The sequence below is a fragment of the Piliocolobus tephrosceles genome, chromosome 5 (assembly GCF_002776525.5).
Source record: "Piliocolobus tephrosceles isolate RC106 chromosome 5, ASM277652v3, whole genome shotgun sequence".
In the NCBI taxonomy this organism is placed as follows: domain Eukaryota; kingdom Metazoa; phylum Chordata; class Mammalia; order Primates; family Cercopithecidae; genus Piliocolobus; species Piliocolobus tephrosceles.
In genome coordinates this window covers 29,655,878-29,680,171 of record NC_045438.1, presented here as the reverse complement: position 1 = coordinate 29,680,171, position 24,294 = coordinate 29,655,878, and the positions used below count along the sequence as shown (strand labels likewise).

The 24,294-nt window shown below is 39.7% G+C and overlaps 1 protein-coding gene across 8 annotated transcripts in view; it reads left to right on the top strand.

Moving 5' to 3' along the window:
* The window catches only part of EPB41L2 (erythrocyte membrane protein band 4.1 like 2), a 226,252-nt gene that overhangs the window by 190,026 nt on the left and 11,932 nt on the right, over window positions 1–24,294 (top strand). For 4 of the 8 annotated variants that reach the window (XM_023230624.1, XM_023230623.1, XM_023230622.1 and 1 more), the window contains 5 exons: window positions 6,010–6,570; window positions 8,588–8,710; window positions 10,546–10,644; window positions 12,446–12,526; window positions 17,577–17,689. In XM_023230624.1, the coding sequence (XP_023086392.1) occupies window positions 6,010–6,570; window positions 8,588–8,710; window positions 10,546–10,644; window positions 12,446–12,526; window positions 17,577–17,684 (972 nt within the window). In that variant the 3' untranslated portion in view covers window positions 17,685–17,689. The remainder of the gene's footprint in view (window positions 1–6,009; window positions 6,571–8,587; window positions 8,711–10,545; window positions 10,645–12,445; window positions 12,527–17,576; window positions 17,690–24,294) is intronic. The other 4 variants (XM_023230626.1, XM_023230627.1, XM_023230628.1 and 1 more) reach the window with 2 other exon arrangements.

The following is a 24,294-nucleotide window of genomic DNA, read 5'->3' as shown; positions in this document are numbered from 1 at the left end:
CGTCTTGGACTCCTGACCACGTGATCCGCCCTTTTCAGTCTCCCAAAGTGTTGGGGATTACAGGTGTGAGCCACCACGCCCGGCCGGTGATTAGAAAATTTTCTAATTGGTACTTAGAAAGTTTCAGACACAAAGAAGTAAATGTTAAGAAGGTGAAATACAATGTTGTGTTAGGAGGGGATTAGGAAGACGGTTTTGTCATTGTGGTCAGGAGGAGATGACATTTGAGTTGAAACTTTAATGATGACCAGGTGGACATGTGAAAATGTATCCATGTGTAAGGAAGAGCCACAACACAGGAACTGAAAGACCAAATGACAAGGACTTGGTGAGCAAGGGGCAGCACGAAGGAAGGAAAAATCAAAGAGGTTTGACCCTAGGTCTTGTCACGGTCTTAAAGACCATGCTAACAGTTTGGAATTATACAACAGGAGTGATGGGAAAGCACTGGAGAATTTGAAGGTGAGTAGTGGCAGAATCCCACCAGTGTCTGACAGGAGTTCCCCTGGCACTGGATGAGGAATAGATTATAGGGGCTGTGAATGAGAGCAGAGATTATTAATAAGGAACAGTGATTCCCTTCCACAAAGCAGATTCCATTAATTAGTAGAGAGTGTTCATCAGAACACATAGTGGGGTGGGGGAAGGAGGCAAAATAAGTAGAAATAAGGAGTTTGTGGTCTAGTTGAGATGAAATATTTTCAGAACATTGCAAAAGAGAAAGACAATGTCATGAAGCTAAACCAAGTGACCTATTTATATACTTTAAAGGTTAGCCTGAAACCAAAGCCAATTCGACTCCATGTGTGCAATGAGGACTTTAATATCACATGCTTTGAAATATTATGTATTTGTGATAACCTGTCCTCCAGAAGCAATCACATGGTATCATTCGATCAAATTTAAAATGATGTCCTTGGATTTTTACAGTAGGAAACTTTGACATTTTAGTGGAGATGTTTAAAATTATTATCATTTTTCTGGATCTCATGTTTTAGGAATGTACAGTATAAAATATCTTGTCATAGAAGTCACATTAAAGTGATGTTAATGTGAAATTTAAATCTGGAAAAGCCCCCAAATGGTTTATCTGTACTTGAAATTACTGGTTTTTCTGTTCTTTTCCTCCAATACATGCAGGAAAATACATACTTTTTTGACATACATATAGATTGTTCTTATTACAATCATCCATTCATCCGTTTGCCCAGCAAACATTTATCGACCACCTACATTGTATCTTTTTTTTTTTCTTCAAATAACATACTACTATTAGTTGAAAGTATGTGAGCATTTGTCTACTGGAGTGTTTTGACTTTACTGGAGTACCTTTTCAATTTCTGTGTTTGTCGTATCTTCATTTTACTGTTAATTCTGCAGGAGTTCTCCTTTATCTTTGAATTGTAATTCTTACTGAAAGTAAAATTTAAAAAATTATGCATAAGTATAGAATTTGACCGTTTTTCCAAATTTCTATAATATGGATTTTTATAGTTTTATTTTTAAAAATAGTAATAATTTTTTTTTAATTGAATTTCCAAAGTGGCTGTAGTTTGAATTTGAACAATTTTGAGAGTAGAGCAGAAAATTGGAAACCAAGTCATTTAATCTTTGATGGGTAAATAACTCTACTGTAAATTTCTTAAAGCTTTTACCTGGTCAGTGAATTATTTATAAACTGAAGTGCATTGGTGGTTATACCCATTGATAGCATTGTCACTATTCACTTATAATCTGAGAATGGTGTGAAGTTACAGTTGGCAGACCAGAGCTTGTGTGGAACTCTGAACATACCTATGGGAAAGCATGATATTTAGGGCAAAAACATAAACAGCTTAAGAATGAAGTTTTATAAAATATTTACCTTTGGTTCTAATTTGTATCTGTGTCACTAGATAATAGACTTGGTCTGGTGAAAAAAAAATAGACTGAATAAAATACTTTGATAAAAACAAAAACAAAAAAAAATAACTCTATTGTAATCCTCTTAACGTGTTGTACGAATTATGATGACTTAAATTTGCATAGACTATTCTCTCCTGAGTCTAAGAGATTATATGCATTGAGTTGTAAGGTACTTTTGAAGGTATGTCATTGAATAATGAAATGTCTGGCATTTCTTTAAGCTCCCAGTGATCTCTCACTGGGAAGGGCACCCCACCCATCCCCACTTCCCCTAGGGATGGTGTAATCATGGAGATGGTAATGAAGCTAAATCAGTCCAGAAGCTTTTTTCTCTGCTGAATATTGCAAGTGCCTACTTACCTCACTCTCCTCACCTCGCTCTCTGCGCTCCTCACCCTTCTTAGCTTACAGTATGAGGGGACCCCTGGGGAGTGTCATTGATTTTTCTTTAAGATTTCTGAATAGTGGCTGGGTGCGGTGGCTCACGCCTGTATTCCCAGCACTTTGGGAGGCCAAGGAGGGTAGATGACCTGAAGTCAGGAGTTTGAGACCAGCTTGGCCAACATGGCAAAACCCCGTCTTTACTAAAAATACAAAAATAAGCTGGGTGTGGTGCCGCATGCCTAATAATCCCAGCTACTGGGGAGGCTGAGGCAGGAAAACCACTTAAACCTGGGAGGTAGAGCTTGCTGTGAGCCGAGATCACTTCACTGCACTCCAGCCTGAGCAATAGAGCGAGACTCCGTCTCAAAAAAAAAAAAAAAAAAATTTGAATAGTGGGGTTTATTGGGAGTTATTCTCACACTTCTGACATGAGGGACTTCGTGGTGACTCTTGAGTATTGACATTTCAAGTTTCTAAGGACAGTTGTCCCTCAGGCAGGTTAGGAGCCATCGTTTAAGAGCCAGACACAGCAAAGTTAAATTTGCTTTAATCGTTTTTAGGGAGAAATAATTTTCACGTTGCTCATTGAGCTTTCAACACTGAGTTTGTCTTCCTGTTTTGAATTGTTTTTCTTTACCTGTTTCTTTTTGCAAAAAAAAAAGGGGGCAGGGTAATTTATTCTGTGGCATATTTAGCATGCCTGAGGGAATGAATGCGGTCCGCTGTCAGAATGTTTGTTGTACAGAGAGTTAAGGTGGTATCGAGGAGGGAGGAGATGGTAGGAGCTGGAGTGGTGAGAGAAGGCCTTACAGAAAATACAGACTCTGAAGTGGGCCTCAGGGAGGTTAGAAAACTGGAAAGGACCAGAGTGTGCAGAGAAGGGCAAAGAAGGGTCTTGGAGGCAGGAGAGGGAGGACTGCCCAAGCTCTAACGCAGGAATAAGCATTTCAAGTGTAGGGGCCACTGAAGAGGCCATTCCATGCAGAAAAAGGCCAAGGAACTACCTCAAGAATATGTGAAATGGCGTTTGGGTGGGTCGGTTGTGCTCAGTTGTTGATCAACCAAGCAATTTTCCCTGGTTTCTGTAGGTCGCAACTATCAAAGATTCTCAAGCAGGGTGGAAAAGCTGGCGCCCACAAACCTCTGCATAAGCCTGCTGCAGAATCTGTCAGAATTCTCATCTTTCTTTCATTTTATGCTGTTCTGTTGTTCTTTCTTGTGTAACTTTTCCTTTCTTTCAATAGGTCACTGCTGTCTGTTCTGACTTATTGCTAATTCTTTGCTCTTCCTTTTCTGACCTCTCTAGAGCCTAGAAGAGGAGATAACATCAATTTTGTTTAGTGAAAAGGGCTTTTCTGATAGCATGAAAGCCACCTTCACTTCAGCCACCACTTGGACAGCAGAGGGCGCTGTTGTGAGCGCTAATGCACCTTCTGAAAAGCTTTCTTCCTCGCCCTTCTCACACTTGCTTGAGGTGCATTTTACTTTGTTTCCCCTGTTATTAAAAGCCACATATGAGAGAGATTTTCATTTTTTAAATATTCAGGCACCCTTCCTTCCAGTGCTTTCATTGGTGAAATTAATTCTTCCTGGGAGAAACATTCAAGAAACAATGACTGATTTGGAACATGAAGAAAAGATATAGATTGGATGTTTCTCCTGCTTCTTTGGTCAAAGAAAAAAAAAATCTGCCTAAATTCGGAGAATAATTTAAATCATTAAGTTCCAGAGTCTGAGCTGTTAAGCAGAGGGAAACCCTCAACCAGATAGAAGCCAAGCAGGCTTTGCAGAGTTGACGCTTTCAAAACCCCAAATTTCAGGCATACTCTGATGGCGTGTTATTTTTAAAATTCTGTTTATATGGAAAAATCAGAAGTGCCTCCCACACGCCATGAAATAATTGTTTTTGAATGACCCTAAGGAATTCCCTGAACTTGGGCAGAACCTATCCAGCCCATTGAGGTTAAGATATAACAGTAATAGGAATTCACTGACCTGTAATAATAATGAAATGTGTGTTTCAGAAATGTTCTGGTCACTGGATATCTTTATTATATGTAGTCACAGTTAAATGTTACCTGTTTATCAAAATAGATTGAGAGTTTTTTAATATCTAAAAACCTCTTGAGTTTTCAATAAAACTGGAAAGATAACTGTCTTCTGTTAGTAATGTGATTTACATGGTATTAATTTGGATCAATGAAAGCGTGCCCTTACCATGTGTTTAAGAATAATAGGGCAGGTCCAAGAGAGTTTGTGAGTAGATGTTGACAGTGCTGCAGAGACGTGTGTGTGTGATGTTAGGATCTTCAACTCATGGTGTCCATGTGTCTGGGACAGATGAACACAGCCCTGCTATCTGTTATAGGCTCCAGTCCAGTTAGTACCTTGGCAACCTCACAATATCCAGAGGGCTCAGTGGTGCGGCGCCCTTCTCCATCCAGAATGGAGTCACTTTCGTGAATAAACAGGGCTCCAGGCTCTAGCTGAATTATTTTTAAGTTAGATCATAGGCAATAGGACCACCTAGAAGTCAAAAAGTTGGCCATGCTTGAGTTGTATCATTGTAAAGCAAACTTTTCGTGTGAGAAAAATGTGAAGCTTTAGAAACTCCTCTGTACAAAAAGGTTTCCACTCTAGTTAATAATACCATAACATAGTAATTTGTTACTAATGTATTCAGTCAACAGATATTTATTGAACATTTAGGTGCTATATTACTCAACGGGGGTAAATTAATTTACTCCCAAGAAGTAGATGTCTGCGGAGATAGGAGTGAACATGTCAAATAAGAAACTTGACTCATTTTAGATTTCAAAGATGCTAGTAGAGGAGCTAAATTGTAAGAAAAAACGCTTGGAGCCACCATTGACATCCACCCTATTGTATAATGTAGCCTTTGCTGACCTGTGATACGAATTGGAATGTTAATAACCATTTCTGAAATGAACATTTTCATGTTAATAGCCTTCTGAGGCCAACTATAATTTTGCCAATTAAAACTTTTTTTTTTTTTTTTAAAGAAAACCAGCAAAAAATAAAAGTGCCATCTCCTTGGTGCTATGTTCATTTAAGAATCAGGGTTCCAGACTAGACTTTATAGTCTGATTAAAACCAAAACTGTTGACTAGCTTTTAAAAGTTACATTTTTTTCTTTAAAATGATGAGTCAGCTTTGGTATAATTCAATTTTTGTAAACCGTTTTAACTACATAGGTAGAGCTTATAGGTATATGTATAATAAAAGCATTGTACTTCTTTGGGAGGATGCTGGCTGTTTTTGTGTTTTTGTGTCTTCGTGTAAGCCCTTTGGCATTTGTCTTGATTGTCCTCTATGTGACCTTGAGAGGTTTCTGTAGATGTTGATTCTTGCTGTTTTGTCTTTGCAGTGTCAGATGTTTGTTTCAGTGGTTGTTGAGGTAAAACTGTATTGATTTTGTGTCCTCGGTTGCTTTTTGTTCCGCAGACACGTGCTCCTGAGTCAGAAGGGCCTTGCACTGGAGCCAGGGATGCTGTTAAGGTTCTCCCCTTTTTCCATGTTAACACCATTGCCTCACGTTTCTCATTGCCCTCACGTTTGCCCCGCTTCCCTTTCAGTCAGCTATCATAATCATCTTTGTTTTTCTCCATGACATGAATCTGCCATCGGTTAATTTGGGTTTCCGTTGTTTTTATTTATTCATATATTTTTGTTTTCCCTCGTCCATCTTTTTTTGTACAGAGTTCACATGAGACTCTGAATATAGTGGAGGAGAAGAAGCGGGCAGAGGTTGGGAAAGACGAAAGAGTAATCACAGAAGAAATGAATGGTAAAGAGATATCACCTGGGAGTGGTCCTGGGGAGATTCGTAAGGTGGAGCCTGTGACACAAAAAGACTCCACCTCCCTGTCTTCTGAGAGCAGCAGCAGCAGTGAGAGTGAGGAGGAAGACGTGGGAGAGTACCGTCCCCACCACCGAGTGACCGAGGGCAGCATCAGGGAGGAACAGGAGCATGAAGAAGAGGTGGAGGAAGAACCCTGCCCGGCAGCCAAGGTAGTAGAGAGGGAGGAAGCAGTGCCCGAAGCCAGCCCAGTCACACAAGCAGGTGCCAGTGTAATCACAGTAGAAACAGTGATCCAGGAAAATGTAGGTGCCCAAAAGATACCTGGAGAGAAGAGTGTACACGAAGGCGCTCTTAAGCAAGACATGGGAGAAGAAGCAGAGGAAGAGCCACAGAAAGTTAACGGAGAGGTGTCCCATGTTGACATTGATGTTTTGCCACAAATTATTTGTTGTTCAGAGGTAAATGGGAGTTCCAGGTGGGAGCCAAACTCTAGAGCTGCTTCTCAGGTGGGGAACTCCTGCCTTTCTTCTCCTGTCCTCCCAGTTCTTCAGCTTTTTTCAACAAGAATCTCATTTTTCTCTCTCACGGGAGGAAGGGGGAAAGCACTGCTTTGTGGATTTTCTGCCAGCTCAGTTCATGGGTTCCAGCTTCTCTGCTGCCACTGGACACCTGTAGGGTAAACTTTCCTACAAGCACCACATCAATTTTTCCTTCCCTTTTCACATTTATATTTTTCTTTGCATGTTTTGGGTGTTTCCAACTGTTTTGTCTTTAGTTGCACTACTTCCTCACACTAAATGCCTTTTTTTCCCCTTTTGGTTTAATTAGAAAAATGTATATGTAATGTTGAAAAAAAATGGTCAGTGCTGAGTGCGTGTGCCCCTGATGTCATGATTGGGTTTGACTTCTTGGCTCATTCTTTTACTCTTCAACCTCAGAGTTTTAGAAATGACAGCAGGCTCTGATTACCGTGATTCTCTGAATGCAGTATCCAGCAGTGATGAGAATGTTATTTCTTGAATGCCACTGTGATTTCTATTGTGGGATTCCAGGGGTCGTGTGGTTTTGTTAAGAGCCTTTCTTTCCTTCCAGGCAGCCAGAGGCTAGGCTATTTGATAGGAGGATATCCTCTCTTCTCATTCTGTCCTAATGCCAATTCTGGAATATTTGCCAGATGATTATATGCTTTGTGGATTATATATACATTAGATATGAATCTTTTTCTTTTCTCTTCAAAGAAGAGAACTTTTCAGACTTTTCTTAGATTAAGCCTTGGTCACTAGGTGCAGTGTCTCTCATTTGGGAGTTAGGCTGAGGGAGGGTTTATTTCCTTGGGAATATTTCTTGATTTTAATATCAAATGCCCACAACACAGAGATTTATTTTGTTCTCTTCGATGGGATGGAAAATGTTGAAGTGACTTTGTCTTAAAATAACCAAGTGGATTTTGACCATGTTACTTTTAAACTTCTGTTTCACTTTAGAGAAGGTTTTTCAAGAATCTTTGAACACTTTGAACTATTCCATATTTAACATATCGTTACTCCTCTTGAAATAATTATGCCTGTTGAGAATGTTCTCTCAAAGAAAGTACTGCAGTATTTTGGTAGTAATATAGTCTGGTGTTGCATTAATATTAAACATGCATACCCGGCAGACTACAACGTTAATAAGCCGTCGAATATTTCCTTTAATGTTTTAAATTGTTCGAAACATTGGTGTAACATTGATGGAGTAATTTTAGATAGAGCATTGTAACTTAGGTAATACAGAGGAAACACTGCAAGTTTTAGACAAGTATAATTGAAAACAGTAATACTTGAAGACATCCTTTCTGAAAATGGTGTGTCTATTAACAATAAGGCAGAAAAGGCATTGTGGGCAGAAGAACAAATCTTAGCCTGCCTAGCTGGCAAGCCAGTTAAAAGCAGTGAGCCTTCACACAAACTATGTGGTCCTTTAAACTATGATAAAAATAGAGACAGGTCACTTCACATAGTTCATTCTATTTTCTTTTTAATTTATTATTACTGGCCCAAAGCTAAAGAGAGAGAGCGTGTGTGTGTGTGTATGTGTGTGTGTGTGTGTGTGTGTGTGTGTGTGTGTGTGTGTGTGAGAGAGTGAGAGAGACTATACACTAGGCTTGACATATAAGTAGTTTGGGACCATCTTAAAGAGTAACATAGTTTAGGAAGCCATCATGTCAACTTATTTTTCATATATGCATATATACACATACATTCATATATATGTACATATCTATGTACACATGTATGTATGTGTACATATGATATATTTGAAGGAAAATGTTTCTTTTATTTCTTTTGTTTGTTTTAGGTTGTTTGTTTTTACTCTTTTCTTTTGTGCATGAGTGTGTGTTTGGATATGTTTCTTACAATTATTTGTGAAGGTTCCATTAAACACTTTTACTTTATTACCTCTAGAATTTATTTTTCCCTTCCTTTTCCACCTCAGCCACCAGTGGTAAAAACAGAGATGGTAACAATTTCTGATGCCTCACAAAGGACAGAAATCTCCACCAAGGAAGTCCCCATTGTCCAAACTGAGACCAAAACCATCACATATGAGTCTCCACAGGTACAAAAGCTCTAGACTTGGACTGTTCAAGTTCTTTTTTCACTTAGTGTGTCTATGTTTTCATTCTTCTCTTAGTTTACATGTTTCTGGCTTTGATGTAGCTTTTCGTATCTCCACTTTATAGCTGGGCTTCAACAACATAATTTGCTATGTTTCTCTCTTAGAGTGAGACAAAGAGCTGCAATTAAATCGGTAACCTAGTAATTATAGAGGAACTGTATATATCATTATTGAGGACAGACAGTGTCAATCTTGTTCATATTATTGAAAGCCATTTCTAGGTTGACATATCCAAGAATGTTTGTGCACACTTAGGAAACAAATTGTCTTGCAAAGTTTAGCTGATATAATTCATCAATTAATAATTGGATCTAATTGTGGATGTGATTTAGGCTTCTTTCGCTCTCTAACTCCATGAAGATCGACGCAGTCAACTCATTCTTGCTTGTAATAACACACACACACACACACACACACACACACACACACACACACACACACCCCTGTGCTTCTCCTTCATGTGGAATTATTTTCTAAAGTCCTATGTAGTCATTCATATGTGAATGATGATACCATGTGTCTAAATAATTATCAGATCTGTGTGTTTGATTTTAGGTTTTCACACATTGGTTCTGTAAAGTTTTGGAATAAGCATTAAGATGTTTAAGCTTCAGAATAACAAAAAAAAAAAAAAGAGAGAGAGAGAAAGCATCATTTCAAAATAGAATATAAAATAAATATTTTCTCCACTGAGAGGATGAACCTTCTGTGGTAGAATTGTATCATGGTGGAGGATGTCAGGTTCCTGACCTCTCAGAGTATTTTTTAAAAGGTTTAATGCATGCATGTGTGAATCTTGTCTGAAAATTATTTTGGGTATGGCATCCCTGTGTGTGCATTGATCCCACTTAAGCACAATAGGTTTCTTATGAATGGCTGCGGTGGGGGAGCATTAGTCATGTATCTGTATTGTGGTAAGTTGCCAGAATGAAGAAATACAGGTGCATGACCCAAGTTTGAAAGAGGTTTCCTCTTACAGTCAGAAAGGCTCTGGACCGTCCAGTTACTCCCTTGTGTCAGTGACAGGAAACAGAAGGCAAATATGTTTCGTGATCTTAACATAAACTATTAGGCTATTAATTTGCTTCATTGTTTCCCCTTGGAAACTCTAGAATCTTCTGCATCTTTCAATATCAAAGCAAACAAGTTAAAATCTATTTTACCATATGTATGGGATTTATATATATGTAGAGAGCACGTGTGTATGTGCAATATTGAAATATTTGCCTATATATATGCTCACAACATACAAACTATTACAGTAACAATGTAGTTGATAAAAACAATCTGCTAGAGGTAAGCAGATAACCAAATCATGCAGGTTCAGTCTGTCCTAGTCAGGTTCTGTTGCTTGGTAATCTGATAAAATGTTTATCTATTTTTACCCACCTGTGCTTAAAAAACAACAAACTCAGCGCTTCTGGTCACTGTGGAAGCTTCTCTGCCTGGCTCTCTAGTTTCATTTTCTAGCTTCTGCAAATGTCCTTCAGATAAATTCTGTCGTGATTCCCTTGTAGCTTTCAGTCCCACCTCCTTTGTCCATTCTCCTGTCTTTTCTCCACTCACACAGTTTGAGTTTGCTTCTCCGTGTGCACCTCGCCTTTTGCCTCTGCTTGGTTTTAAATACCAGCTGCTCTCGTGGACGGTAAATTACCACTGCAAACACGCAAACCACATAGATTTTAAAAGATGCATATTCAATGGGGTGGGGGTCTTCTCTGACAACATAATGGAAGTTAAGCATTACTTTGTATTTTTCCCCCAACTATCCAAAGATTGATGGCGGGGCTGGTGGTGATTCGGGCACGTTACTGACTGCACAAACCATCACATCTGAGTCGGTGTCAACAACGACAACCACACACATCACTAAGGTAAAACAATGCAGGGGATCATTTGGAGAGGATGGTACATTACAGACAATCTTTTCTGAATTGTTTCTCTGTTCCTATACACACTTCCAAGTAAGATACAGACAGTGCCAGTGGAATAAAAATGCCTTGGTTTAAAGTATCCAAGAAATTGGGCTCCGTTGACAAATGCATTCGGACCAAATTGCAATTTTGTAAAGTACAAGGGGGTAAAATATGTTATGAATAACTGTATGTAAGATAGCTACAAAAGCATAAATAATTTAATAAAATTTATAATTTATAAAAACAAACTTGTGCTTCTACTTTTATTAAACCAGGCTTCCTGACTAAAGCGAGTGAATGAAGGCCATCATTCAGAATTTTCAGCAAGTTGTTCAAATAATGTTGAATTTCCTTCATTTAAGATTGCTAGTATGCTGATATGGGGCATTCCCCCTCCCTCCCTGCATAATTCTCTAAATGTTTAGCAGTGGGTGACCAGTGTTCCCTGGATCAGCAGCATCAGCTTCACCCAGGGCATTGTTAGAAGTATAAATAGCATGGCCCCACTCCAGTCCTGCTGAAACCTTGGAAGTGTCTTAAGAAGCTTCCAGGTGATTCTGATGCATGCTGAAGTCATCAGATTGCTAACTCCAGCCTTGTTTTCCATTATTTCCTTCTGCTTCTGTTTTTTACTTTGGATAAATGCCTAAAGGTCTTAAAGGTATCCCTTGTGCCCTTCCCAACCCATGTTTCCACAAGAATTTAAAAAACAGCAAAAGTGATTTGTAAATTTTAAAATGCCACATAAATGCAAGGTACTGTTGGTGCTCACTTTAAAGCATATCCAGTTATTAAGCCTAGTGATAAGCCTTGTTTCTTACAGTAAAATGCCATCACTTGTGACTGAGAGTATACATTTATCACAGTTGTAAAGGTTGGTTGTGTGCTTTCCCAGGACAGTGTGGTATTTGCTTATTGACTGTTTAGAAGGTCACAGCCAGATGATCTCCTCAGCCTCGTCCAGTGTGCCTCAGGCACTCTCAGCTTGCAGGGAGCCCATAACGCTGTGAGGCAGTTCCCCCAGGAGCTCCCTTCTCCAGCCCGGTCCTCAGCCTTTGTCCAGCCATGTGCCATGTCCACGTGCATGACTACTTATGCAGGGTGTCATCAAATGAAACATTCAACAAAAATCTCACCCATATCTTAAACCAAAGCAAATCCTTGTTAAAATTATTGCACCAAATGAAAAGAACAAAATCAGCAAATGAATTTGTATGCTCAGAATCCATCAGTCAAAACCATCACATCATACGGAAGTCTTCTGTGATGGGGAAAAAATTATATATCACATCAAACAATTTATCAAACCGAAAACAGATACCTAAATTCTTACAATTTCTTGTAATTCTGCAGATAACTGATTTCTCCCTACTCTCGTTTTTAAAAATTGGCCAGCTAGGAATAAAGAAACTGGGGAAATTATAACAGAATGCCCTAAAGGAGCTACTTGGATTAAATAATATCTGTCCTATCTTAAGTGAGATTAAGATGGGACAGATGCCATCTTGAATGTTGGTAAATTAGTTTTAAGGTTGCTCTCAGTTGAGGGATACTTGTGGATGCTATAACTTTAGTAATAGGATTATCTGTTGAGCTTAAAAATAAAGCACAAAGTGTTTCTAGAGTATCAGTCTTCCGCTGCTTGGTGCGTGTGGCCTTACGATGATCAACAGGTCTAGGTGGACTCCATCTCTGTTTGCTCTGTGTAAACGTGCTTTAGTGATTGCTGTTTTTTCTTCTTCTCCTTTATGACCTTTAGACTGTAAAAGGTGGAATTTCTGAAACAAGAATTGAGAAACGCATTGTGATCACAGGAGATGCAGATATTGATCATGACCAGGTAAATAATTTAAGTTCTAGTTCTGGAAATGACCATGTTTGTTTTCTAAGTTTCACATGTGTCATCATGTCGCATACCTGTGTAAACCTCTTCTCCCAGTACCTAGTAGATGAAGTCCACCTCCTAAGCAGGACATAAAGACACAGCCTGGACACAAGCTTTCCTACCTCTGAGTCAGCATAAAACACAGATTTCTCTTTATTTCCCATTGGCTTTACATGCACTTTTGGGTCAAAGTAATCTGGAGGATTTCTGGAAAACATTAGATTCATGTAGGCCTGGTTTAAAGGCAAGTGATCAAATATTTAAAAATGAATGGCAGTTCAATGCACTGGCTTCCAAAAATGAAGAAAGCCACTAAGCTTGACCTATGCCTACTTTTAGGAACTTTTCAAGTATGTTTATGGCATTAGAAAAGTTGAGCTATTTACTTCCAGGTGTTTTCTCCTATTGCAATTATTAGGGGAGGGGAGGTAATAGAAGGTTTCTTGCAAGGTGAAAATTTACATTGATTCTGAAAATTTTTTAAAAGAATCATGCCTCCATTCTAATGTTAAATTTGGCGGCATGTGTGGCTTTGAGCAGGTGATGAATGGAACTGCTGGAGACTTTGAGAGCAGTTTTAATTTTAGACTGCAGTCCCAAGTGATGCTGAGAATTTTTAAAAAAGTGATTTTAACTCAGCTTTAAAGGAGACCAAGCTGTTTTCCTTTTATACAACTTGAAGAAAAGGAAAAGAAATATTCAGTTGACATCTCAGCTGGGGAGTCGGAGCTAACGATAGTTACACAGCTTTGGACACAATACTGAACTCAGGAAAGAACATTTTAGAGAACAGAATTCCTCATTTGAGAAAGACTGCCTATATGTGATCAGAGATAAATGGATTTTTTTCATGCCTAAGAAGAAAGTTACTCCCAATTTTTTTGACCTTTGTAAGCATGATTTGACTTACATATTCGTAATGTGCTCTTAAAATTTTCTTAAGAGTTATTAGAGGTTAAAAGGTTGCCTTGACTCTGGATTTTGGCATAGGACTGGAGATTCCTAGAGAGTATTAGTACACTTGTCTGCTTACCATGGGAAAATGAGTGACTTACGTGGAAACAAGCCTCCAGTTTTCCAGAGGGGATTTATTCTACTGTCCACTGGAGCAGTCTTGGAGTTTCGCCTGACCTGAATTTGGAGCAAACCTGTTGCTTTCTCTCTGGGACTTTTCTCAATAAGTACTCATTGAATTCCTAGAATATGTGAGGCACAAGCCCACATACTTTGGCATGGTGGCAAGTGCAAACTAGGGTCTTCTCCCAGCCATTGTTTCTTCTACCCCCCTCCCCACTGAACCTAGGCCCTTTACACACTTTAAAATGCCACCTTTCCAGTACTCAGGTTCTACTTGTGTGTATTCTTTTGCCTCTTATAACAAAAGACAAAATAATTTTGTTATAAAAGGCAAAAGAATATTTTGGCCTGTTTTACCAAAAAATTCAAATCTAGATAGTATTGGTTCTGAAAGATAAATGTTAAAAACACAATCTGAAATACAAGTGCCAAAATAACATGTACACCTAACTCTTTAAAAACCATGATGACTCTGCAGCCTTAATTGCTGTTGCTGCAAGGACAGGAATCTCCTTTTTTGTATATGATGTCATGTTTCAGCCCTTTCTAAAACTGAAGTCAGATATCCAAATGAAGAGAATAGAAATTTCGCCTTTTTATGTTTGTGAGATAGCATAAACTTTTTTTTTTTTTTTTTTCTTGGAGATGGAGTCTCCCTCTGGTGCCCAGGCTGGAGTGCAATGGAACGATCTCAGCTCACTGCAGCCTCCGCCTCCTGGGTTTAAGTGATTGTCCTGCCTCAACCTCCTGAGTAACTGAGACTATAGGCACGCGCCACCACGCCCGGCTAATTTTTGTATTTTTAGTAGAGATGAGATTTCACCATGTTGGCCAGGCTGGTCTTGAACTCCTGACCTCAGGTGATCCACCCACCTCAGCCTCCCAAAGTGCTGGGATTACAGATGTGAGCTACCACACCTGGCCAACATTTTTGAGTAAATGTGATTGTGGCTTTCGGTATGCTTGTCACCAGAAGCTGTTGTGGGTTTACTTTCTCCTTAGAGCCTGTAATGAGATGACAGAGCTACTTAAAATTAAATGATAAAATCGCTTATCCGATGTTGATTATATAGTGACCTTCATAGCACTGACATTTTTTTCAGTTCCTTGCCTACTTTAAAAGGAGTCTTAAGGCCAGGCGCAGTGGCTCACGCCTGTAATCTCAGCACTTTGGGAGGCTGAGGCGGGCAGATCACGAGGTCAGGAGATGGAGACCATCCTGGCTGACACAGTGAAACCCTATCTCTACTAAAAATACAAAAAAATTAGCCAGGCTTGGTGGTGGGTGCCTGTAGTCCCTGCTATTCGGGAGGCTGAGGCAGGAGGATGGTGGGAACCCGGGAGGCGGAGCTTGCAGTGATCGCACCACTACACTCCAGCCTGGGTGACAGACCAAGACTCTGTCTTAAAAAAAAAAGGAATCTTAAAATGGAAGGACACTTTCACTGGGCCAGACAGAAAACAAGAAATCTTTTTTGTGTTGGCAAATCAGAGAGGCATGCTTTTATAGAAACTTGCTTTGCAGATTCTTCACCCTGTGCTGGTCATGACACTTTAGCTCCATACCAGGGAGGGGTAAACTACACTGCAGTTGCCCTTCAGAGTGTGTTTCTTTCTAAGAAGTAATTTCGCAATTTGGCAATAAGATGTGATGTTTTCTCATAATCCTTACTATTGCCGTAATGACATTTTACAGTATTTAATTTTGTGTGCCTATATTATGGAATGAAAGGAGTTTTAACAAAGTGATTTTGATTGTGTTTCAAGATGACTGTAGCAGTTTTTTGCTTTTCCCAACCTTTTTGTGAATTAAGAGGGTGTTTCATATGTGTTGCCTTCCCTTGGGCATCATCTACATTTTCACTTTAACAATTGCCCTGGTTTATTGCAGGCAAATCTTGGTAGATCAGATACTCGAAGTGTTTGACCATTTGTCTGTAGCTACACTTGGCTCCCATCAGAACTTGTCCTTGTCTTTGACTTTTCCCGATGTGGACTGCACAAACCAACATGTCATAAATGGCTTGGATCATTCCAATCTCCTTCTCTCTGAAGACACACACACGCACACATACAGACATAAACACACACAAAATGTAGAACTGCGCCCCTGTGCTTCCTCTCCCTTCCCTTTTCCCATTCCAGTCAACATGCTGAAAAGCTTCTGTGCCTTTCCCTGGAACTAGATGCCTGCTCCTGCTCCCGCTCCACGCTGGCCCTCCAGCCATTCACTCTCCCCCCTTGACAAACACTTCTGCTACTGCCCAGATTGGAGGCTGGTTCCATGTCTCATTTCTCTCTCGTCACAACACAGGTAGTTTGCAGACGTTTCTGCACCCTCAAGTGTCTTCCAAGTTTCTGTGCAAAAGTTTTGTGGTATAAAAATGATGTCTTTTTTTTTTGCTAATAGCTTTACCTTTTTTTTTTTTTTTTTTTTTAATGAAACGAGGCTTAGGGTTTCTGCTTAGTATCCTTAGAGCTGACAGAAACTATCATGCAAAAAGAAATGCAGTTGTCCCCTTAGACAGGTGATAGCAAAAGAAAAATTGCACGGCTTTTTTTCAAATGCAGTTTCCTTATGAGATATGGTATTCTCTGTCCTAGTAAAATTTTCTCTTTGTTTTAGCATTCTTTCCTGGACTTTTTTTTTTTTTTTTTTTTTTGAGACAAAGTCTCACTCTGTTGCCCAGGCAGGAGTGCAGTGGCGCAATCTTGGCTCACTGCAGCCTCCACCTCCCAGTTCAGGCAATTCTCCTGCCTCAGCCACCCAAGCTGGGATTACAGGCGTGCGCCAGCCAAGCCTGGTGTTTTTAGTAGAAACTGGGTTTCACCATGTTGGCCAGGCTGGTTTCGAACTTCTGGCCTCAAGTGGTCCGCCCGCCTCGGCGTCCCAAAGTGCTGGGATTACAGGCCTGAGCCACCGCACCTGGCCTTTAGAATTCTTTCCTAGACTTTGAGGGTTGTTCTCTGGTGTTTTGTTTTCTCACCCATGCTTTTAAAAACAAAATGAGTAATAATTAAGAAAGGCATTTTTCTCCTCTGAAAAATAGGATCTTTCCATTGTGCCGCAATACTTTGATAGTTTACTTTCTGATAAAACGCAGAGAAACTTTGCTTTCTTACCACGTGGTCCAAGGAAGGAACTACGAACCACTGGAGTCAGTCCTCTGGGTCCTCCCTGCTCCTGTCCTACTGCTCACAGGCTGCATGGCCTTGAGAAACCCATTAATCTTTGTGCCTGCAGTTTTGTCAACTGTCAAATAGGGACCTGTATTTTATAACCTGAAGATTAGTCAGTCTCTGTTCTTTAGCTTTACTAATTGGATGTTGTTGCTACTGCTCTTTAGTTCCATGTCTTAGAGGTTTATCGACATCTTTCCTGCAGTCTTTTAGTTCAGCAAACATTTTAGTTCAAACAATTACTGAGAGCCTAAGAGGATAAAGATGAGCAAGGCCTGGTCCTATGCCTTGCAATTTCAGGCAATTGGGTGATAGCTAGTATCACCTGAATGTCTAGATCAGGCACTATGCTTTACAGCATTACTTCAGTTCACACGGAAAACCTTAAAATGATCGTTACAACTCAGCATTGGTCTCGAGTTACATACAGGTAAGAACACTAAACTCCAAAGAACTGTTTTCTGCAAATCTCACAGTGAGTATAATAAGCCTGGGATTCAAAGCCAACATGTGTCGTCCACGTGTCATTATTTGAAAGTGGACTGGAGGATGGGGAGATTTAGGAAATGAGAAGTAGTCTGTAAAATGACAGTGAGCCCATTTCAGAAATTCCTGCTTCCTCAAATAAAGAAGTGAGTGCCTCTTGGCTGGAGGTTGGATCCGAGGTGATCAGTGTGCGTATGTTTTGCCATCGTGAGGTGGAGGCTGTTCCCCAGCTCACATCCGTTCTCTATCCTGACCCTGGCAGGCACTGGCTCAGGCGATCAGGGAAGCCAGAGAGCAGCACCCTGACATGTCAGTCACAAGAGTGGTGGTACACAAAGAAACAGAGTTGGCGGAGGAAGGGGAAGATTAAGTAAGGTAAGAGAGCCCTCATTGTCTGTGGCCTTTCTAGTGACTGCTGTGTACTCCTGAACTTGTGAAAGGATGTGAAATGAAAGTTCATGTTAGTGTCTCCTTCCTGTAGTACATTTGACCTTCTAGACTGTTATCCCCAAGTGCATCAGCTCAAGTGCATACAACCTCTGTGCATGTGGTGTCAATAACTCTGATTTATTGAGGGACTGCTAATGATTGACATTCATATATTGCTTTACTAGTTATCAAGCACATTAGTATAAGTTACATTAATTAATGTTTACAGTGACCCTTTTAGAAAGATGCTATTACCCTTCTTTGGATGAGAGATTTTTATTGTAGGAGGGATAAGAGGGAGATTAGTTAATTCCACCCATCTCTACTGAAAATACAAAAATTAGATGGGCATGTTGGTGCACGCCTGTAATCCCATACTTGGGAGGCAGGAGAGTCATTTCAACCTGGGAGGTGGAAGTTGCAGTGAGCCAACATTGCGCCACTGAACTCTAGCCTGGGCAACAGAAGTGAAACTCCATCTCAAAAAAAAAAAAAAAGATACATCTGAGAATGAACCAGAAAGGAAAAGATTTATTTGACTATGTAAAAATGGAAATAAATACTTCAGTTAAGCCAATAGAAACAAAAGCAAAGGATAAATAAATGATTAAGTTTAATGTGCTTGGCAGAGAAAGGAATAGTATCCTGAATATATTGTCTACTGTGTCATTAAGAAAATTTAAACACTTTTGTAGAAAAATGGGCAGAGAATTAAATGAGTAAACCATGTGCAAACTAAAAGAATAAACAAAAAATGTCCAGCTTCACTATTACTTAAATCAATGTAAATTAAAAATTTAGTGGACAAGCTGTCACCTATAAATTTGGCAAAACTTATGTTTTTAATAGTGTTGGGAAGGCTGTAGGAAATAATATGCTGCTGTATAAATTAGTAATATTTTATGGAGGACAATTTGACGGAAATATATCTAAAAAAAATCTACATTAAACATGTCTACCATTAAACTACTTATAAGAATTTATCTTAAATAATCAGAAATATATACAAATATTCACCTACAAGGGTGTTTATCACATTTTAATATTTATAGTAGTATAAATGTAAATTTGCTAGTATTAGTGAAAGGGGGAAGATTTACACACTCTGAAGAGAAACCAGAGTATTATGTTTGCTAGTATTAGCAAAAAAAAAAATTGAAATAATCTAAATGGTCAAGAGTAGGGGATTAGTTGATACATTATGCTGTTTCCATGTGATAACTAAATCTTAATGAAATGGGTGTTTATAATTATCTATTAGGGCTTTAAGAAGCAGGTCTTATCACACAATAACACATAGTAAGATTACTTTCTGTTGTTAAAATAATCTTTATGTTGAACAGTCAATAGATAGGTAACCCATGGGAATGGCTGGGTCACAGGATATGCAGTTTCTGCCTGGCGTGGCACGGCCACCTGCTGTTGCATCCACTAGGAGGCGAGGATTCCTACCATTTTACAGCTGCCTCTCTGACTTTTTAATTTTTGCTAGTTTGTGAATATGTACTTATATGTAGTTGTGATTATAATTCCCATTTTCTTCATTAATGTCTTTTCATATGGTTATTAGCCATTCATGTTTTCTCTTCTATGAAAATATAGATGGCCAAAAAATTCAAAACCTTAATTTTTGCTTTCATTCTTTCTTTCATTGTTAATTGATTATTGATAGATTCTACATACTGATCCTTTGTCAATTTTATGTGTTGCAAATATCTTCAGGCTTGTGGTTTGTCTTTCATTATTAAAATAGTTGAATATGGTTAATATTATTGAATTGATCAAGCTTTTCCTTTATGACATGTTATTTCCATACCCTTAGGTGATAAAGGTGTTTTTTATGTAGAAATTTTAACGTTGTTTTTCATATATTCTTAACCCATCTGAAATCATTTTTTCTAAATGATGAGAAACAGTGGTCTGTTTCCTACATAAGTAGCCAGCATTCCAGCACTGTATTGAAGAGCCCATCTTTCCCCCTCTCATCTGCAGCATCCTATATCAAGTTTCTTATGTGTGTGGATGTTTCTGACACTATTATTATTGGTCCATGTGTGTATCCCTGCTCCAGTGCCAGAATTACTATAGCTTTATAATGGGTCTTGATATATGGTATGTGTGTCTCTATCCCCCTGCACCCCCTCCCGCCACCATCAATAGCATTCTTTTTCTTCATTCTTGGCTCTTCCTGTTACATACAAATTTTAGAATCAGATTGCTGGGTTCTAAGATTAAATCCTGCAGTACTTCAATTGGCCTTGTATCTAGTCTGTAGTTCAATATGGGGAGAATTACATCTTTTTAATATTGCCTTCTTTTCCTTGAACATAAGATGTCTCTATTTGTATATATATTCTTTAATGTCTTTCATTAAAATTATAGTTTTTTAATCAAATGGGGTCTTACAAATCTTTTCTAGCTGTTGCTAGCACAGAGAGATACAGTTGACTTTTCCATATTGATCTTGTATCTAGCAACCTGCCTCTTCATATCTCAGATTCTATTGTAAACACAGTGTATATAATAGGCCCATAAGCAGAAATCATTAACAATTTTAGTAAAAATAAAACATGCAGTGGCCTGAGTAAATGTGCTGTGCTATATGTGGATATTGATCTTTTTTATCTTTGAGATGTATTTCCCTATGGTTTTATTTATTTTTTTATTTTTTTGAGATGGAGTCTCCCTCTGTCACCCAGGCTGGAGTGCAGTGGCACGATCTTGGCTCACTTCAACATCCATCTCCCAGATTCAAGGAATTCTCCTGCCTCAGCCTCCCAAGTAGCTTGGATTACAGGTGCCCGCCACCACGTCCGGCTAATTTTTGTATTTTTTAGTAGAGACGGGGTTTCACCCTGTTGGCCAGGCTGATTTCTAACTCCTGACCTCAAGTGATCTGCTCCGCTTGGCCTCCCAAAGTGCTGGGTTTACAAGCGTGAGCCACCATGCCCAGCCCCCAATGGTGTTATTTTTTTATTATTTAGTTTTTATTATTATTATTTTCGAGACAGAGTCTCCCTCTGTCGCCCAGGCTGGAGTGCGGTGGCGTGATCTCGACCCAATGCAACCTCCACCTCCCGAGTTCAAGCAATTCTCCTGCTTCAGCCTCCTGAATAGCTGGGACTACAGGTGCCCGCCACCACACCTAGCTCCTAATGGTTTTAAATAGGGAAGGCTGAAAGCATTCTTACTTAGGAGTCAGAAGACTGAAGGCTACGTTTTCATCTTGCCAGATATCCAACTATATTGACATTAGGCAAGTCAGTGCTGTGATCTGCCTGTCCTAACTCATAGGACTTATTCTAAGGATATAATAGGATAATGAATGAGAAAAGTGAGTGTTATAAAAACATAAGGTAATAGCACTGGGTATTTTTGCCTCTTAAGTTTTATCAATCAGACACTTCTTAATCAGGAATACTAGGCAAAAATTGGTGACACTCTAAGCATTACCAGTAGCTCTACCTTCACTTGTGGCATTTTAATAAGTTTTTAAATGAGTTCATTACATCACTTATTCCTAGCACCTTATATTCATTTTTACAATGGACACACACACAGCTTTTGAAGTTTGCCCATCTCAGAGGCTTTTATGAGAAGCCTTGTTAAACAGATTTAGGAAGTTAAAGTATAAACTGACATGTAAGGTGAATAAACTAGATACATTTGGAAAGATTCATTCATGCATTCAAAAAATATTTAATGAGCACCCAAATGTGGTAGGGTAAGGCTGGATAATGATTCCATGATAGACAAAGCAAACATGGCCCCCCTCCTTGGCGGAGACGATGTGCTCCAGGAAGCTAGGTGTGAGTATTAACAAATGAACAAAATGTAAATGTGATCAGCCCTCTGAAGGAAATAAAATGCTGTGAGAGAACAAAATAGGAGACTTGAACTATTATAAATTTAACCAATTACTTGAGAAACAAAGTTTGAGTTTAAATCTGAAGGACGACTAGGAATGACCTCAGTGTCTCAAAGTCATTTTGGCATCTCCACCCCCAACTGGCTGCAGCTCGCTCTTAAAAAATGTCCTTTGCCGGTGACTGTCAGATCTGGGAAGAGTGTGTTTTCACTGCTTCAGCTACTGTCTGGCTGCCCTGCCAGGATCCCACAGAGGCAGCAGGTGGGCCGAGGCAAAGAGCAGGATCGGGACAATATCTGAATGTCAAAAAAGAGGGGGAACTGTCTGCAATGTATCTGCTCCATCTCCCTTTTTCAGGCACATAAAGCTCTCCTCCTGACCTGGTCTCGCCCTTCGGAGTAGCTCTGAGCTTTTGATCAAGTGTTGAAAGTAGGGGGAGGGGAGAGCAAACAGAAAGATGGTAAAAGAACAACCTGCAGAGGACGAACCTCCCAAGTCCACCTTTCTCAGCAGGTGGCGCCCAGCTGTGAGGCAGAGAGGAGCTAAATGCAAACTCCGTTAAAAAGAAAACACACTTCAGATGAGGACTTCACTAAATCTTTGTAACCTTTTAATGTCCTTTCAAGGACTACTCCCTCCTGCCAGCTTAGCCCAAATGCATACTTATGAGCCCTCACACGGATGGGAAATATTGCTGACCTTATCACCACTGCAATGGTATTCCCAAGCAGTCCCGATCAGGAAGAAGGGTTCCAAGCTTGGTGGTGTGATCTGTGTGGTCTCAGAAAGAATTAGCCACAGGAGAGGGAGCTCTCCCAACCCAGACTTCACAGGAGCCTCTCTGACTCTTAGAGTAATAATTGATATAAGGTAAAAAAAGTGAATGAAGCCTCCTGTTCATCCAAATGCAGTTAGCACCTGAAGGATGAAATGACAGAGGAGTGGCTGCTCATCCGTTCACTCATCCGTTCATTTATTTGTTCATTGCATAAATATGTACGGAATGCCCACTGGGTATTGTCTGCTGTTTTCCCATGGAAATATCAAATCTGCACTTCAGACAATAAATTAGTGGTAGCAGAAGAATTTCAAGTTTTGTGATATATTCTGAACCTCATGTGATGGGAACAAGAAGGAGAAACCTCTAAATCAGAATAGGGCATCAGAGATGTTTCACTTAAGCTTTGTGCTGAGTAGTAGTTAGCTCTATGAAAAAGGAGGAAAGGGGGCCATTTCAGGCAGGATTGGGAGCCTTGAACCTGACACTCCAAGAACAGTGCACAGTCAGATGTAGCTGGATTGTGGGATACTTGTAGGAGAGTGATGAAGATGCAGGAGGAAGGAGGCAGAGGCCCAGTGTTAAGGAGTCTTCTAAGAAGCTGAGGAGGCTAAACTATCCTGAAAGTGATGGGGTTGCTCCTCCTGTGTTTGAGAGATGGTAAGGAGGTAACTTACCTTCTTTGTGACTTGCTGACGGTCAGCATGAGGCAATGGAAGTTAGTGCATTGGGAAGATGGGAGCAGAGGAGAATCACACATCATATTTAGGTTTTTGGCTTGGGCAGAGAGTTGATGTTGGCACCTATAATTTGAATCATGCAATACATGAGTTTTGTCTTTTGCATGTCATGGCCATATTATTATGGCTGGTTTTCTTTGCTTGGCTACCTTAAAGCAAAGGTGTGTTTTTTGTTCTGCAGTATTGCCAGAGAGGCCAACTGTCATGGGGATTCTGGAGGAAACTTAGAAGTGAATCTGTAAGGCCCCATCTTATAACATGACATGATTAATTGGAAGTTTCCTGGATCATCTGCATGTTAAGAGGGAGCATAGGATAGCAGACTTGCTGGGTTCAAATCTAATTCCTAGTTGTTTGACCTTGGCTGGTCTCATCCCTTTGTCTGAGAGCTGTCATCTATAAACTGGGGATGATAGTAGAAGCAAAAGGGCTTGTTTCCAAGGCAGGTTGTTAAGAATTTTTTATAACTTACAAGGTCGGCCATGAATGAACCCTTTTTGCTCTTAAGAGTCCAATAAAAATGAAAATTTTCTATCCCAGAGATAATGAGTTTGAGATACATGTGAAATGCAGAAATGGCACATTCAGAAGCACAAGAGCTTTGAGAGTGCAACAGGCTTCTGAGCAGGAGAGAGATTTGTGAGTCCCCTGAATGAATTGTGTACTGATGAAGCCTGTGTTTTGAGCTGTATTATCCAGGGCTAGCTCAGAGTTGAGGTCTGGGGAACAGAGGCCATAAAGGAGGAGGAGCCAGGAGGCAGAAAGAAAACGGAAAGAGGGGAGGTGACACAAGTTGCAAGGCAAGATAACTTGAAGAAGGAGAGAGTAACCAAGTATTAAATATGTCAGAAAAACCAAATGAGCATGTTTTTGGGAACTGGTGAACAGAGGTCAGCATGGAGGCTTTGTCAGAGCTGTTTCAGTGTGGTAGTAGGGAGAGAGCTCTGTAACAGGTTGAAAACACATGAAAACATATTAAGTTGAAAACCCAGTAACAGGACCTTTTGCTGTTCCGTCAGCTCTGCCTGCCTTCATCTGAGAAGATGGAGAATATTAGGTGTCATGGAGCCATTGGAGCCAGTGCTGTGATTATTAAAAACAGGGTCAATTCACCATTCCCTGGAACCTCTTAGACCTTGCATCTCACCCTTTAACCTGCAATGAA